Source organism: Phyllostomus discolor, chromosome 1, assembly GCF_004126475.2.
Source record: "Phyllostomus discolor isolate MPI-MPIP mPhyDis1 chromosome 1, mPhyDis1.pri.v3, whole genome shotgun sequence".
In the NCBI taxonomy this organism is placed as follows: Eukaryota; Metazoa; Chordata; class Mammalia; order Chiroptera; family Phyllostomidae; genus Phyllostomus; species Phyllostomus discolor.
This window is the reverse complement of record NC_040903.2, coordinates 173150788-173169008: the sequence shown is the minus strand read 5'-3', so window position 1 is coordinate 173169008 and position 18221 is coordinate 173150788. Positions and strand designations below refer to the sequence as shown.

General features: G+C 40.0%; 1 protein-coding gene across 1 annotated transcript in view; it reads right to left on the bottom strand.

Moving 5' to 3' along the window:
- Window positions 1-18221, bottom strand: part of USP3 (ubiquitin specific peptidase 3) — an 89629-nt gene that overhangs the window by 22995 nt on the left and 48413 nt on the right. Inside the window, 10 exon segments of the mRNA XM_028505803.2 lie at window positions 712-792; window positions 958-973; window positions 975-1030; window positions 1033-1064; window positions 4656-4761; window positions 4764-4801; window positions 9994-10107; window positions 12671-12784; window positions 14354-14436; window positions 15857-15938. Coding sequence (XP_028361604.1) covers window positions 712-792; window positions 958-973; window positions 975-1030; window positions 1033-1064; window positions 4656-4761; window positions 4764-4801; window positions 9994-10107; window positions 12671-12784; window positions 14354-14436; window positions 15857-15938 — 722 coding nt within the window.

Sequence of the window (18221 nt, the reverse complement as noted above, 5' to 3'; positions counted from 1 at the left end):
CATTACTCCTTAAAACAGTTCAGCAAGAGAAAAGAAATTACTTTGGGCAAAAATACAATTCAGGCAGAAAACTGCTATTTGCCTTCAGTGTTCAATTACTCAATGACAGAACACGTTACGTCCTCCTCTTCTATCCCAGTGTCTCCTTTCCTGACCAGTGGGCACAGTCAGTCATTACAGTGGTTGGTCAAGGATAGGTCTTTGCCTCACTAATGTGGTTAATATTCATCAAGGAAAAAGGCTGTTCAAAAATCTTGCAAAGTACATGTGCATCTCAAGTCTTGCAATTACAAGTAGGGCCTTGGGTTTAACCATTGGTGGTGTCAACAAATTTTTTAAACTACTTGTCAGATAAAAGAATTAAATAACACCATAGAGTTATAAAACTTTGCTAAATGTTCATTCTTCCTCTGGATACTAGTGGATATCCATAAAATAAATTCTATTTCATTAGGTCAGAAAAGGTTTTGTTATGGATTTTCACTTTTAAAAGAGAAAGAATGAGAATATTTTATATTTTGACCTAGTATCTCTGGTAGCATTCTTATTAAAATAGAATTTTTTTTGGACAGGGAGAGACAGGTTTGACTTAAGTTACAACACAAATTCACTAAAGTGATTAGCAACACAGTACAAATAGTGGAGCTTATACATATATTTCAGGTATTCAGAGGGAAAAAGAATTCTAGAACGTTAAACTTAGTATCTTACCTCGTAATGAACAAACTGGCCCATTTTCTTGATTCTTAGAGCGTTTATTTCTGAACTGACTTGGAATATCTAATGAAAGGTCTTAAAAAGAAATAGGAAAACAGTTTGTTAAAGCCATATAACCACATTCGAAAGTAATTTCAAAAACTGACATATTTTTAATGATTACCACTGTCTTAATTTTAAAAGGAAACATTAAAATTATGTAATACAATATCATATCACCACATACCAAATATATCTTACCTAGGAATGGGTCAAAACTTTCTAGATTCTGTCCCACATATGAGGCAGTTAACCTCGTTTTGGAGAATGCCCCGACTATAGCTGTGACAACTGTAGATGCTCCATTTCTAAAGAAAACCACCAGGAAAACACATCAGTAAAAACTAAGGTAAATGTGGTAAAAGCTCCTATAGGTGACTCCCTTTGGGGGAATGTATATCATTTATATTGATTTAAATTACAAAAGTGTGGCAAAAACTTCAGAACTATATAGATGTATACTAAATAACAGGTTTAAGCCATTGACGGGACTGCCCCCAGGCCCTCTTCCAACCCCACAGTAACCCACACTGGACATTCACCCTCCCCAACAATCGGATCTCGTGACACCTGCATTCAGGGCAGGAGGGCCCTCTCCCCACAGATACATCCCCAAGGGAAGATGGAACTGCCTGATACTGGAATTCTGTAAGGCCTCTCATCTTACACGGGGCTCCCAGTTACTTTACTTTGAACCACCACCTCAATCAGAGATAGATTTCCACTTTTCAGGTGGTCATCTGTCAAGCTTGGGAGAAAAAAGTAAGAAATTTAATACTTATTTAGTAATTTCTGGTGGAGGTATGACTTCAACAATTGAAGTGCTGAATATTGCTGTCAATGAGCCTTTTAAAAAACTAACTTAAAAGGATATTATAAATAATCCCTTTGTGGAGATCAAGGACACACCACTTTAATTAAAAAACCAATTGTCCTAATGTCAGCGAACCTCCCGGTGCCTCAAACCTCCCGGTGCCTCGGCTCCCTCAGATGCCCATCTCAGAGGCCGGTACAGAGACGAGATGAGTTATGTAAACACACACAGTGCTTTCAGATGAGTGCTGACCAATAAGGAAGCCCTTAGAATGTGTTAAGGACTTTTTACTACATGATAATCAGGATGACACCTGGCCTTTGCTTTCCTTAAGTACCGATTTCTTTCTTGTTTTTTTTACTGTTCATTCTTTTTTTTTAATTTTAATCATTGTTCAAATACAGTTTCCTCCTTTTTACTCCCAATCCTTAAGTACCGATTTCAAACACGGACCTCACTCGTCTTGACAGCTGCCTGGCATGTCACAGCAGGACACAGAGCAGACCCAAGAACAACTGAGAAAGTGCACCAGTGACAGCACGATGGGGGCAGCACACGCCCAGTGCCACGCCAAGCAAGCACCTTCCGTTTACTACCTCAGTTAACCCCACGGCGAGTCTGAGGTGGATGCCAGTCTCCCCCTTTCACAGACTGGGAAGCCGAGGTCCAGAGGGTCAAGTATCTTGGCCCAAGGTCTTAGGTGCTGGTCTGGCTAAGCAGCTGTTCTGAACACTATGCTCGTGCTCTTAATTTAACCAGTATCATGCATACTGAGTCTGTTTCAATATTTTGCTGTCAGCAGTAGCACTACAACAAGCACATACGTCACTCTTGGTGCACTTGCACAGTTAACTTGAGCCAGTAAACGCTTCTAAGCTAACAGGGATCAGAGGCACTTTGGCATGTGTGATGAACAGCACTCCTGATACACTGAGCTGTGCTTTCTGAACGGCTTTTTGTTTAGGAATTAAACAAAAGCCACATACGGGAAGAAGTGTAGAACACAATGGGCATCACAGGTTTTAGGCTTCGTGTCTGTGTCCTAAACAAAGGGCGTACCCAAATAACAACCACTGAAAATAAAGGCACTGTGACTGACCCTTTCATACTGATGTTTACTTATAATGCTGCCTTTTAAAAAAAAAGTTTACTGATGTAAGAGAGAAACAACGACTGCGAGGTCTCCCATACATGCCCCGTCTGGGGATGGAGCCCACAACCTGGGTGTGTGCCCTGATGGGGAATCAAACCCCCAGCCTTTTGGTGTACAGGATGATGCTCCAACTTAGCCACCTGGCCAGGGCCAATGCTGCCTCTAATTTAAGTAGAAACTAGTACTTCGTTACAAAGCAGAACATTTAAACTCAATGTAGTTCTTCCTTTGTAATCTCTGCCTCTGAGAAAAGAATGCTAATCAAGTCAAAATGCAGAACAGAATTTTTCATTTAGTACTATTTTTAGTTTGGTGATAGCAGCAAGAACAATTCTACCAAAGGTCCTTCCCTTTCTGTATTGGGTTCTAAATGGAGTCATAGCTACGAGGACCTGGAAGGCCAAACCTTTTGAGAAGAATGGCAGTTCATACTGCTTACCCTTCTCTGATACAGCCAGATTCACTCTGAGACTGTTCAGTCATTAAAAAGACCTCCTACTCATCAGATTTATGGACTGCCAGGCAGCACTACAGCAACCTCTACATATTACCTATTCTTTGTTCCTTTGGGGAAGTTTGTCTTAGAATCCCTTTCCTGCATAGGTCAACACAAAACTTTTCAAAATATGAACCAAAGGAGATACAACTAACCAATATCCAGGTTGAAATATCATAAAGCATCTATGCCTCAAGCAAAATAAACATTCTAATCTCAATGTACATTTTGGGGTATCAGTACTTGGAAAAGCAATCCAAAAGGTTTGTTTTATTCATATCAAGAGGTAAGAAAAAAATTCTAAGAACTTACAAATTCCTCAATTTCAATAAAAACAGATACACAAAGTCTGTCCAGAATGTATCCAGCCATGTAATATGAAAAAGAGAGATATTTATTGAAGATAAAAAGAAACACTGTACATAGGACAATAATGTCTCAGTTCCCTTCAAGGTAGGCACTTTGGGACCTCACACAGTTCTCCCGATCACCATCAGCTGCCCCATTGTGTTTTCCTGAATCTCACTGACAGCCGGAAATTTCTTCCCTTTCAAGGGTGATTTTAAGTTTAGGAAAAGCCAGAAGTCACGGGGAACCAAATCTAGGCTCTATGGGGGCTGAGTCACCGGGGTGATTTGATGTTTTGCCAAAAAGCTGCATGGGGCATGATGCATGAGTGGGTGCATTGTCCTAATGAAGCTGCCAATCACCAGTTGCCCACAGGTGTGGCCTTCTGAATCACTGGAATAGTTTCCATGGAGGAATTTTCAAGCTTAACACAACATTTGCTGCAGGTTAGTTGCTCTCCTCACTCAATCACTTTGAATGTGACAGTCACACAGTTCACATGCTCATTCAATGATGTCTTCCACTCCCACTGACTAGTACAGTGAAGTCATCATTGTTCACTCATGCACATCCCAGTCCACCCTCCTTGGCTGCCAGGCTACATCGATGTCGTGCAAACTGTTCTTGTTATATTAAAAATGGCTGAACTTTTTCCAGACAGACCTTGTACTTAAGGAAAATTCAAGTCCAAACTATTGTAATTCACATTCGAAAGTATTTTAAGCCTTTGTTTTTAGTGAACAAATATAATTATTTAGTATATGAAAATAAGTCTTCAATCCATTACTCAATGCATTTGGAGGAAAACTTTTTAAGTGCTAAATTGTACAAATATTTGCTATTGTTTTTCCAAGTTGTAAAATGAGCTATATCAAATAACAATCAGAACTACACCAAGATACAAATATAAGATGCCTCTGTTCTGAAAGTGTGAGACACGGGCCAGCCCACATGGTCGCAAAGTTCAAGTGCACAAAATTTTCAGCAAAACTTAAGGAAAACTCTCCACCTTCCATTATAAATCTAAAAATAAGACCAACAGAAGTGTCTAAGGCTCTTCTAAAACACCAAAAGAAACTCAATCTTACATGCAACATTTGTTACTTGCAGACAGAGTAGAATTCTCCTGAAGAATTGCCGAGCGGGAAACGCCATTGAAACCGCCCTGGAGTTCCAAGTGCAGGTGGTCCAAAGGTAGCGCATGAATTCGTGGGCATCCTGCTGCTGATAGCCCCTGAAACAAACAGAGACAGCCTGTCACTGGGGAGGCTCCACCTGCACAGCCGAGCAGGCAGGAAGGAAAAGCACTGGGCAGGGCTGCTGTCCTGTGCTCAGGGCACAGTGAGGCTCCTGGGCGTTTATCCCACTCCCTCCATGTTTTACACATAAAATTTCTCAATGAGAGAAACTCTACTACTTAAAGACAAGTATGAAAACATGAACCATTAGAGCTAATTGGACTTGTCATTATCTCGACTGACCCCACTTTAGAGGTGAAGAACGCTGAGAGGCCAAAAAAGGGGGTGGGGTCAGGGGTGTGATTTGCCTGAAGTTCTGCAGAGATGGGACTGTTACCCACGTCTCTCTCCTGGATGGACCTGAACCTTCCCACTATCCCACTGGCCCCTCCAGAAGACACACTAACTGTTGAAATTTCATCTATTAACCTCACCATAAAACTAGGTCTAACCACCACTATATGAAATATGGAATTTACACCTAACTTTTTGATTGAAAATACTAATTTTAAAACAATGACTGAAAGGAAAAGAAAAATATCTAAAAAGTTAAAGGTATCTACCATTGTACACTTGCATACTAATCTCAGTTCAAAAGACATTTTTAAAACAGATACTTTAAAAATGCATTGACTCATACACAATTCTCTATCCAAAAACCTGAATATATATCAACAAATTTTTAGGTTACTTCTTATACTATATTCAGATAGGAGTATGGAGTTCTTATCCAAATCAATGAGAAGCAAGCAGGAATGGAGGCTGACAGGAAATACAGCGGGTGCAGGTGGGAAGCCACAGAGGTCTGGGTGTATAAAGGAAGGGAGGCAGTGAAACACAAGGTGCTCTCATGGAGCTGCAGATAGAAAAGACTTCTGCCTACATTTTGCCAGCATGGAAGGTTCTCTTTAATCTATCCTCAAAATCTCACGTTTTTCTGGCTCAGTCTTGAGTCGAAACTTCCACCGCTCTTCCAGGCAATGGTTCTACAAGCAAATTCCTTTCAACCAGAGGTTCCCCCAGTATATATGTTCCCCCTTTTCCTGGAATTTCTCCTAGAAATTATAAATTATGAAAACAATCTGCCTAATCATTGGAACTTAAACCAGAAGTCACTTTAGCATTGCACTATAACTTTTTCTGAACTGCGTAGCTACTAAACACAATGTGCGCAAGTGTTTTTTCTAAGAGTCATATGAATAAAAATGTTAATATTCACAGTCAAAAGTAGTCAAAGTTGGTAGTTCCTCTGCATATCTGAGGAGGCAATTTAAACTTTTTCAACACAACATCCTTTTTTGTCATGACTCAAAGGTAATATTACTATTTGAGGTCATCTTTGAAATTCTATCGCATATTTAATTCACCAAAATAATGATACCTAATCATGTTTCTAAAGTGGATCATAAAAAAAATAGTACCTTATATTTATGCCAATTTGCATTTTCCTCAAATACATATCCATCCCTTTTTTAAAAATAATCTTTCTAATGAATGTTCCAACCATACCATGAATCTCATTTTTACATCAAGGTACATTACTTTGTAATATTTCCTTTACCATAAAAAACACATTTTTTACCTATATAAGGTCACAGAACACTCAGCTGTTTTATAAGGGTAAATTATCAGTTTCTGCTTTAATTTGTGATCTTTACCAGAAAACAGTCTCTTCAAAGACTACGGAAATTTTCTGGATCTGACTGAGACATTTACAATTCTATTTTTAAACATTTAAATAAACCTTTCATTGACTAATCTGAAAGTGTTGATAAATACTATTTAGTATGTTAAATTCAACAGAGTTCCGTTATCTTTTTAATTACTTGCCAATTATATCACACAATCTGAGCTTCAGAGTCTGCACTACAGTCAGCTTGGGTTTCTCTTGTTTGATAATCATGTTAAAGGCAACGCTCCTCGCATCTGGGTGCAGTGTTTATGTTCTGTGTATAGATTAGTTCACTGACGTCACCCAAAGAGACGCTTGTGAGTTAGAGGAAGTGGATTCATGAAGAACCCCGGCATCTCTGCGACAGGGCACAACCACGAGAAAAGGCAGGGAGATAACAGTGGCTCCAATTTTAGCACTTCCTCATCTCCACTTGTTGGCCACCTCAAGGACTGCCTCCTCCAGGAAATCCGTGTCATAAAGAGGCTGTGAGAAATAACCGTTGGAGAGCACAGTGCAAATATTAAAGCCTAAAAGGTTATGAATTGTCCCTTCTGAACGAGGGGGCCGAGAAAGAGGGGCGCTGTTGAAGCACAACATACAGGAAACGGGGGCAACTGGCTCTTCACCACAATGTCTGGCACGATGAGGCCAGTCACGTTCACTCACGTCTGTAAAAGAGCCAAATGCGCCCACAGAGAATGATCAGAGAACATGGCAGCTGGCTTGATTGTGAACAGAATACATCCACACAAAGGGACTTGTGTGGTGCCCCAACACGCACACCGTGACACGCACCTGCACACTGCTGACTCCTCTCTGCATCTGGCACTTCCAGCACACAGTGTGTGAAATGGCACGGACCAATAAGGAGTAAAACATGCCTCTAGCAGTGACTTTCAACCTTTCCCAACTCATGGCACGCACAAACTAACTACTAAAATTCTGCAACACACCAAAAAAATACATCTTTTGCGAATCCGACACAAAAAAATTGGCATAATTTTGGTTCATTCACACCAGATGGCTATCGTTGTGTTGGTTGTTGTCACTTTTTACTTTGACAGTCTAAGGGAAAAGAGGTCAGCACCCCTGACTACAGGGTCAGGTATTGCATGTCTTAAAAATTCTGGCAGGACACTGGTTGAAAATCGCTGCCCTAAAGGATCAAATTTTTATCATTCCAGAACAAATTTTTTTTCTAAAATACCTAGGACACAGTAAAATTTGAGGTTCCATTCATATTTAAAGTATCTTTAACATTCACAAAAGAATTCTAAATTATTTTGAACTCTAAATAATTTGTTCTGTACAAAGTATCTGCAAAACCAAAACCAGCTCAGGTTAGCTCTTTCTATCCAGTGTGCGGCACCGATCGCCGCCGGATTTCTTCACGACAAAAACACCAAAAAAAATGAAGATTCCAAAAATGAGTTTTTTTGTTTACAAACACAGAAAAAACACAATAGCAAAATTCCTAGTTAGAACTATTTTTGTTTAAATATAAAATATCCTGCACAGTACTTGTTCAAGTTCTCCATATAACCCCATTAAGATTACTATTAAATTATAACAAAGACCTATTTATTGTGTACAAAGATCTTTCATGTTTTCTACAAAGCCAAGTAGAATAGTTAGCAAATATAAGAACAATGTTCCAGTAATTTACTCACTCATCATCTTTAAATGTTAATTACAAGAACTGACTTTTTTAAAAACTGAAGAACACTGTTTTGGGAAGTCAAGGTGAATATTTAAATTGAGTTATCTGTAAAGGTGGAAATAGCAGATAAGTGATATGAGAAGCAAGGAAATAAATGCCAGACCTGATCTGAATTATCTAGAGACTGTCCTGGAGAGTGTTAGCGTTAAGCTGGACCCTAAAAAAAGAGATGGGACCACAAGGCAAATACCATAGTCAGGAAGCACATGACAAAGATACGGAGGTGACAAGACAAAATCACGTCCAAGAAAGCAAAGGGTAGCAGAAAAGACTATCAGAATTACAAAAGCCAGTATCTTTGGAATCAGCAGTTCCTCTTTTAGGTACCTGCATGTGTAGGTATGAGACCATCCACTGCAGCACAGTTTGGAACAACAGAAGATTAAAAACAAAAGTCCCCTTTCTTAGGGGACTCTTAAATAGATTATGATACAGCCATAAAGTAGAAAATTATGCAGTTCTAAAATGGACTGAAAAAGCTATTTATATACTAATATGAATCATCTCAAAGTAGGAAAACAGATGTTACCATTTATGTTAAAAATTATGTTTAAAGCTGTTACTATTTATGTTACAAACACACATGCTTATATATGCACACAGAGAATATCGCTGAAAGGACACACAATAGTCTAGTAACTGGTTACTTCCAGAAAGCAAAATGAATGGCTGGGGAATAGAGTAAAACACAAAGATTAAATCCCTATCAAGAGTCTGACTAGGTGATGAGGTTATTTTACATTAAATCCAAACCTAATTAGTGGTAACTTAACAGCCATTTCCACCTTTCCAACTAAGAGTCAAGAAATACTAGAATCCTTACAAAATTAGTTTCTCCTGGGAGGAGATTTAAATAGCATGGTATACACAAAAGAAGTTTCCTTCCAATCAAAGATCAGGGGTAACAACAGTCAATCACAAGGACTTAAGAGTTCTTTAAAGTTGTTACCTTTTAAACATTTCTGTATATTAGCAACATATCTAAACCACTGTTAGGCAATGATATGCTAAGTTTCACTACAGCATGCTGGTTTTGTGTAAAAAAAAAAAGGAAAAGGAGAGTGATGTACATAAGGTGCAAAAATCATGACTAGCAAGAACCACAACTTGCCTCAAAGGGTAAAATCAACAGACGGAGGCATGGCCGTGGTCAGAAACCCACAGTGCACCAAATCTGCTACTGCCCCAAGCCCCACAGGGGGAGGAGGCGGGGAGAAGAGGCAGGGTCCTCTGCCAGCAGGGCTGTTTCCCTCCTGGCATTGAGGCTAGAGAGCGAGCACAGAAAACACAGCGACTCCACAGCCACGTTCGGATGCGGCCCGGCCACCCTGTGCACAGTGAATTCCAACGGACTTCAGAGCCCAGAGCAGAACAGGGAATATAATCCATGGATTTCTACCGATTACATCTGGACTGTTTTTAGTTGAAATAATAAGACAGTGTATGGTAGTAATTATTTATAAGATTCTGAATAAAGGAAATAAATAAATTTAAGAAAGAATAAAGGAAATTTGGTCCAGTATTTTTCCTAGAGTACACAAAGTTATTTATAAGGGCTTTGTTTTTATAACAACAAAATACCCTACCCTTTGTTAAAGACATTTCTAACGTCTTTTATTTAAACATTTGTCTAGTGAAAAATATCCAACTTCTATTTTTCTCCTTTAAACAAAAATTAAAAAGCAAAGCCAGTCTTTACTATTTAGAACACTGCCACTTCACTGGAAATTGCCTCAGAACAGTGTGAAGACTAATATTCATGTTTTAAGTACTTTTCATTACATAACACTTACCTAAAATTCGGCATAATCTTCCAAACGACATAAAATAAGGACTCTGGGCTAAACGCAGTCTGGCTCCCTTGCCACAAAGCACAGAGTGTCTTTCTGAACTCTTCGACCAAAGACCTGGGAAAAAAGAAGGGACGATACTCTTAGCATTAACGAGAGGCTGCTATTGCAATGCATAATGTCCAACTCTAAACTTCATAATATATAAAAATATGAAAACGTAAAAAGGGTTGGTCTCTTCTGAGCTAAGTCTGACAGTTAAGTAAGAGCATCTCAAAAACCCACGTATATAGTTAATTACCGACAAAACCAGTTTTTGGACCATATGATGAAGTTTGTGCCTAAGTACTGCCACATTTGCACAATAAAGCAATGGATAAGCTAGAAACCAAATTACTTAAGAATATACATTTTTAAAACTTAATACAATTAACACATTCTCTCTCTCTATCCCCTGCATTCCCCTCCTCGCCCCGCCCGAGGAGCACTTCCCGCGCTTCGGCGCGTGCCCACTGCTTGTCCGTGCCACAGAGGCTTCGTCTGACCCCAGAGCTTCGGCACTCGGCTCCACACCGAGCACTCTCAGAAATCCAAATCTAAAGGCCACACTTTCTCATGGCTACTTTTTTATTCAGGTTTCTCCAGCTCCCAACAGGGACTTTCCACTGGGTGTCCTATTACTTCAAAGTCAGTATGTAATGAACCTGCTCTCTGTACTCTCCCTGCTGTCCCCCAATATCCACTCTCTTCTTCTCCACGGGAATACAACTTCCTTTTTTTTTCCCTTGGCACATGAACTCCTAGAACAAACAACTCTGAATGTGTTCAACTTCTGAGAAATTTCCTTAAAGAAAAATAGTCCTTATTAACCTCTTCCTTTTTCCCTTCTGGCTGGAATGAGGATGAAACGGTGGCCCTCCAGCAACCATCCTGGACTATGTGGCTAAGAGCCCCACACCAGGGCTGGTGGAACAAAGAGCTAGAGGGAGTCTGATGACCATGTAAAACATGCCTAGACACAGCTGTTTCTCACAGCCCTCCAACTTCCGCAAGGGAGTTTCAGTCACCGTTAATTTTGGTTATCTATGCATGTAGCTAAACTGATAAACCTCCTTAACTTCAATGACTATATCTATCGATACACCACCATATTCACAGACACCTAATTCATATCTCAGGGAATCTCAATACCTCTTTCTCAACCCGTTATCCAGTAGATCCCTGGAATACAAAGCACATTTTTTACTTTTAGTGCCTGAACTTATGTTGGAGGAATTCTCCACCCTAAGAGTACTGGTGAGAGTCAGAGCCTGTCTCCACTGTGGAAGCTGGAAGGGCCCATGCCTCCACCCCTCCCGCCGCAGCCAAGACTCAGGTACATGGTGTGAGTTCTGCCTCTTTGAAGCAGGTATCTGTGAGGCAAAGAAGCTGGAGCAGTGCTAAATCCTTTGTGTGGCAAAGGGCATCATCTGGAGTGCAGGGCCAGCAACAACCACATTCTCCCAGCACTGGCTCCAATAGTGGCGGCAGTGGGAGCCCTGGCATTGCACTGGCAGCGGGAGTACTGATGTCTTCGTGGGACAGTCTGTGGGGTGGTTGTGGCTTTGGTTCCGGATGCCCAGACTTCAGACCTGATTTTCTACCCATCCAGTAATGGCAGGGGCCCCAGTGAGACCTTCAGTAAATTTCTGCCTAAGATGGCGAGAAGCAATTTCTATGGTTTGTCACTAAGCCCTAAATGGCATTCGTCACATACCAGTCATTTTTCCCTTAAGTTTTGTGCACATGTATCTTTTCCTCTTCATTTCACTGCTATCCCCTCCAAACCAATTACTATAGAGTGTGAAACCTCCTTGAATACAGGCATTTTCCAGTTCATCCTACATGCTGTTATTGAAACACCACTTCCAGTGATGTCATTCCATCCCTGCTTCAATCAATGCCTGGCTTTAAAGCCCCCCCATATTTTGGCTCTAGCCATACTGTGCTCTGGTCTAATGTGCTCTGTCCCAGTCTCCCTCAGCCACCTAGACAGAACCCAATTTTAAGGCGGCTTTCTGGAATGTGGACAGGATGTATGGGTATAGGGATGGGCAGGCAGGGAAAACATTACATTAAAATTTGCACAGATTATTAACCATTGCCCTATTTCAGTAATGGTATGAAAAAATATGCCCCTGACAATCACAATAAGACAGATTTTCTAAACCCCAAATAGAGCATGTCTGCATTGAATACATATTGGTTCTCAATAATAACTTGTCCATTTTTTCCCTCTTCATGTCAATGAAAAATTGTATTGATGACCACGAATTAACTTTATTATTGATGATGGGTTTACCCAACACTGTCAGACAAATCAATTCACAAAGATTAATGATATTCATGCTGGTCTACACCTAGAACTGTATTTCATATACAAATGTCAATTTCAGAACACCCAAATTCACAAAGATTTAAATAAGCAGAGTGCTAAATTTATGCTGCCTTTTAGATAAATACAAATATAAGAATTCCAGCAATTATTAAGATTACCAGCTAGATACTTAAAACACGATTTTTAGAAGAGGAGTTTTTAAAAATGTATGCGCCCGTGAACTCACACATGGAATGGAAATCACCAGTAAGAGTCATTTGTTTTGTAGCTCAGAGCCAGAAAGGACATATTCTTAGAACTCACACATTGTTGTCCCCTTGGCTCCTGGTGTGGTATGTGCGCCTTCCTGCTGTCTTCCCATTCCTTAACTCCACTGCGGGCAGTTCTTTGAAATAACAGCAAAACTGTTCAATGTTACTATTTAAAAAGGAAGGGAAGAAAATTATTTTTTTTAATACACGAGGATGGCAAAGAAAGTTCTGTGAAACGTACATATAGATTTTGAAAATGTGATCTTTCAATTTTTCCTTTAAATTGTACTCAATGTAGTCTCTTGTACTGAGTTTCTTCATTGTTTCCACATTTATTCTAAGAAACAGTATAAATATCGTAGGTGACTTTGTAGAAAGTCATCTTAAAGCAGAACCTCTGTTCGAGAACTCCTTAATCTTCAATCCCCACCCCCACATCTACAGGTTATCATCATTTCTTTTTCTCAAGGTGCTGGTATCCAGTTGGTCAACAACTTCCTCAAATCCTCAAACAATAACAGACCGTGAAACCAAACGCATTGTTCAGATACACAGAGTAACAAGGAGAGTTTAGTCATGATTAAAATCTCTTCTTTGGCCCTGGCTGGCATAGCTCAGTGGATTCAGCATGGGCTGCGAACCAAAGCCTCCCACTCAGGGTACATGCCTGGGTTACAGGCCATGACCCCCAGCAACCGCACATTGATGTTTCTGTTTCTCTCTCTCTCTCTCTCTCTCTCTCCCCCCCCTTCCCTCTCTAAAAGATGAATAAATAACTAAAAATGAGTAAAATCTTTTTAAAAAAATCTCTTCTTTGAGCAAACTGGATAAGCTAACAGGAGAGATCAAATCCAGCTTCTGCTCCTTGTCAGCAAGGTGGCCTTGGGGAGATCATTTATTCTGACCTTTGACAGCTCATTAAAATCTAAAAGTATACAACTCTCAAAATAATTTACTCTATACCACCTAGGTCAGCCTTCTTGGTCATTTTATATTGACTGCTTATCTTACATTCTGAAGATCTTCTAAACATCCGGTCTTATGACCACACCTAAGACTCAACTAATGGTTCAAGTAAGTTTTCTGATCAAGGTTCCCTGTAGCCCAGGAGTGTGCAAACTACAGCCCCCACACCATATCTGGCCCTGGGCCCGTGAGCTTTTACATTTTAAACAGCTATTTAAAATGGGTGGGTGGGTAGCAGGGAAAAGAGTATATGAGACTATAGATGGCATGCAAAGATTAAAACTATCAAAACACGTGTATAAAGGACCCACGGACAAAGCCAGAGGGGGTAGGATGGAGGTTGGGAGGTGGGGGGGGGGGGGCAGGGGAAAGCGATGGTGGGAAAATGGAGACAGATGTATTTGAATATTAATAAAAAATGATAAAAATATGTATTTAATCTGGCTTTTTACAGAAAAAGTTTGCTGGCTTCTGCTCTAGCCCATTTGAGAGGCAACAGGAAACAAATAATAACAGCAAGCAGCCACTTAACGCTAGGCACTTTTCTAATACGCACTTTACACAAATTGCACTATTTAATCATCCCAACAACCCTGTGCAGTAAAACCATTATCCCCACTTCACTGATGAGAAAGACTAAGGAATTGAGGTGACCTGCCCCCCGCGTTATGACGAGTCAAGAGCAAAGAGGGTCTGAGCTCATGCCCCTGCTCTTAACCACTCCACCAGAACCTCGCATCAGACACATAAGCTCTGACTGTCCCATTACCTGAGTGACTGAAGGATGGCATTCATAAAACATGTGTTCCCCAAATTCCGAAGGCCTGTGGCACAAATGGCCGTGGTGCTTCCCTATAAGATGAGACAAGAAGAGGCCATCAGTAGTGCCAAGAGAAGGCTGGCTGTTTCAAACATCAAAGCAAAGCAAAGGCCTATGATAATTTAAACTCTAGAATTAAGATTCCAAACTTGGAATTTGTCCTTTTCTGTCCAATCAGTGTTTCAAACTCTTTATATTTCTGTATTAGTGTCTAGATATGTTTAGAATGTTGTTTCCGACCCTGCGTCTGTTCTAAACGGCAGTATCTCACAGAAGTTTATGAGGAAATCAGCGCTACAAGTACCATGCAGTACACCATGCAGAAACCAAGAAGGCCCTTAAAAGAAATAAGGAGTAAGACGTAATGCCTTTGTAAGATCCTATTAAAACTACTGCAAACTGAAAAGATATAAATTTATACACCCCTAGTATGTCTGTCCCCAAACTGATAACTGTAAGGCATGCATAAATGACCAATACATGTGTTCATAGCAACAGAATATCAATCTTTAACTACTTGAACTTCCCTTAAACTGAAGCCTGGTTTTCTGATTAGCCTACAATACACTATGACTCTGAATGCTACACCTGAACACTGGAAGGGAATCTACCAATCCAACTCAAATCATCTCTGCCCGTAATTCAGGTGGCCAGAGAGCACTGTAGCTCCTTCTTCCACAAAATCCTAACACTTTAATTAAGAGTGTGTCTATACATAGCTGGCATGAGAGCAGAGAGCTAGGTATTGTAGATGCAGGGCAAAATTATTCAAGTATTTTATTTTTAAATTTTGCTAATCCATTAATGACTCATATATCTGGTAACAATAGATGGTTACCAGAATGAGAAAGCATATTCTTTTATGGTAGAGTTATATTCTAAACAGTCCTAGGAAATAAAATACCATTACTTCAGACCCACAGACTTTGTACTAGGGTACTTTAACAGAAAGCCAGGATCTTTGGGTCCCACGGAAACGTCGTAATAAGGTACACAAGTAGGCACTGAGGGCGAACATGTGCTAAGGTGGAGGAGTACAGCAGTGATCCTGACAGAATAAAGGCACTGTCCATTGGACTCACTGTGGCATTTAGCCACACCAAGAATCGTTAGTATGCCCTGGCTGGCTGGCTTGGTCTGTTGGGGCATCTTCCCGTACACCAGAAGGTTGTGGGTTCGATCCCTGGTCAGGGCCGGGACGGTGGAAGCAAGGGGGCTGTTTCCCTCTCTCTTTTCCTTTCTTTCTCTCAAAATCAATAAATATATATTCTCAGGTGAGGATTTAAAACAAAAGAATCATTAGTACAAGTGGCAAACATTTTATAAAATATTACAAATCTAAGGCATATGTTTATAAAAGTTTTTTGGAGACAACACTAATGTTAAAGTTGTAATAAAGCAGTAACTAGATCTCAACCAATTCTTATATTTAAATAAATTTTAATTACTTACATTTACTTTTAATAACTTGCTGTTTAGTGATGAGTTTTCCAAAAGTTTTCTTTTCCTATGCCTGTCAGCTGTGAAAGCTGAGCTATTAAAACACAAACAGAAAGACAGTCAAAAAGACAAGAATACATACGGACTACACAGCAGGTTTTAGAATAAACTTGGCCGCTCTAAGTGTCTACGGTATGGAGCCCTGCCTGGCTGCTTCGTCGGCTAGGAAACGACCTCTAAGGCCCATGCTCGTCCACACGTATAGAAGCAACAGGGCAGTCCCACTTCCCTTGAAAATCCCCACCGCTCCTTCAGCAAGGTGCCAGGGAGGCTGCCGCCACGGGCGCTTCTAAAAAAAGCTAGCCAAGTAGATAGGGCCTGTGAGATGGTCCTGTCTACCACCGACTGCCCACGCAGTCACGGAGCCCCCAAAATGAGGACAGCCACTCCTCATAACTGAAGGAAGACTCTGGTCTGACATGATTATTCTGAGATTTTCACTGTCTCAAATACTGTGCTACTTCTTAATTTTGATAAAGGTATTATCTTTTTTTAAAGATTTTTATTTATTTATTTTTAGAGAGGGAGGGAAGGGAGAGAGAGAGACAGAGAGAGAGAGAGAGAAACATCAATGTGCAGTTGCTGGGGGTCATGGCCTGCAACCCAGGCATGTACCCTGTCTGGGAATCGAACCTGCGACACTTTGGCTCGCAGCCCACGCTCAATCCACTGAGCTACCCCAGCCAGGGCTAAGGTATTATCTTTTGTTCAATTGTCATAATAGGTTATGATATAATCTGAGTTTGTGGAATGATAAATTATAGACATATGTAAATTAATCTGATTCAGCTATGCTACAAAGAATATTCTAAAACAAATCCTAATTAGCACAGAAATTCTGAATTAGAATTATTTAAATTTTTCTTGATAAAAGAGATATTTTGCTTAAAATGTATCAGGAACAAATTCCTATCTTCAAAGGGTCAATTTAAAGTGATTATATATCAGGACAACCAAGCTAAAGGAGGTAAAATTATCATTAAACAACACAGACTTTTAAGTTTGCTAATTCTTTCCCATCTTCTAAAAGTACTAGGGTAATCCATGCCCTGGCCTGTACAGCTCAGTTAGTTGGAGCATCATCCTGTGAACTGAAAGATTATGAGTTCAATTCCCAGACAGGGCACCTGCCTGGGTTGCCGGTTTGGTCCCCTGTCAGGGCGTGTCCAAGAGGCAACCAATCGATGTTTCACTCTCACCTCGATGTTTCTCTCCCTTTCTCTTTCCGTCCCTTCCCTTCTCTTTAAAATCAGTAAGCACATGCCCAGATGAGGATAAAATACAGTAATAGTAAAAAATAAGTAAATAAAAGTACTAGGCTAATCCAATATAAATACAGAATTATTTCTCCTTCCAGAATTTCCAGATGAACTGTGTCTTTGGAGCATCAGATCTAGTAACAGTCAGTTGCTCCAAATCTAAAACTGCTCGCAGGAAATCTGTCTTCAGAACTGTGCCCAAGGCCCTCAGTGCACCGTCAAGTGCAGGGTAAGAAGATTATAGTGTTAGGTTAATCTGCCACAAATTCCCTAGGTAAAGAAGTGGAAACACAAGCAGAGTATATCTACTACTTAGTGACAGTGCCTAATAGTTAGCTTTTAGTTTTAACTTACAACCTACCTAAAGCATTTAGTTTTCTAAAACAGAAGTTAAGATTTTACCATCAGGGAGCCTCAAAATGGAAGAATCCTCTAGATCCACACCATCTATTATGGCAGCCACTCACTACATGTTGCTCTCTATATATTATATACATTAAAACTAAATAAGATTTAAATTCCATTCTTGAGTCACACTGGGCACTTCTGAAGCGCTCCACAGCCATGTGTGGCTGGTGGCCACCATGTTGGGTTAAACCCAAAGTGTTTTAATTATTTTAGATTTTAAAGAAATCAATTCTTTCCTTTCAGCATTATAATCTATTCAGTCAAAGAGACATATATATGGATTTTGGCTAACCAAAGCTATGCAGTATTTCATTTGAAGAACCTAGGTTTATTCCTATCGACATATAATTTAAAAATATTCTATCGGCTTTACATTTAAGTTTGCTTTTGGCATATGCTCACAATACCTTTTATACATCAACTGTCAAAATAAATTAGGGGGCACCTGACAACAGGGGGTGACTGACACCAATTTCCCTTCAGTCAGCAGTCAGTCCAGGGCTATGCTTGCTATTTGTGTTTCTGATTAGCTGCTTGGATTTGGGGTCCGTGAGTTTTATATGAATGGCCTACTGCCTACGGTAAGAAAATTCTATTTGCATAAGTACTTTAATTTTTTTATGATGACAGCATCTCACAGCTCCTCAAGT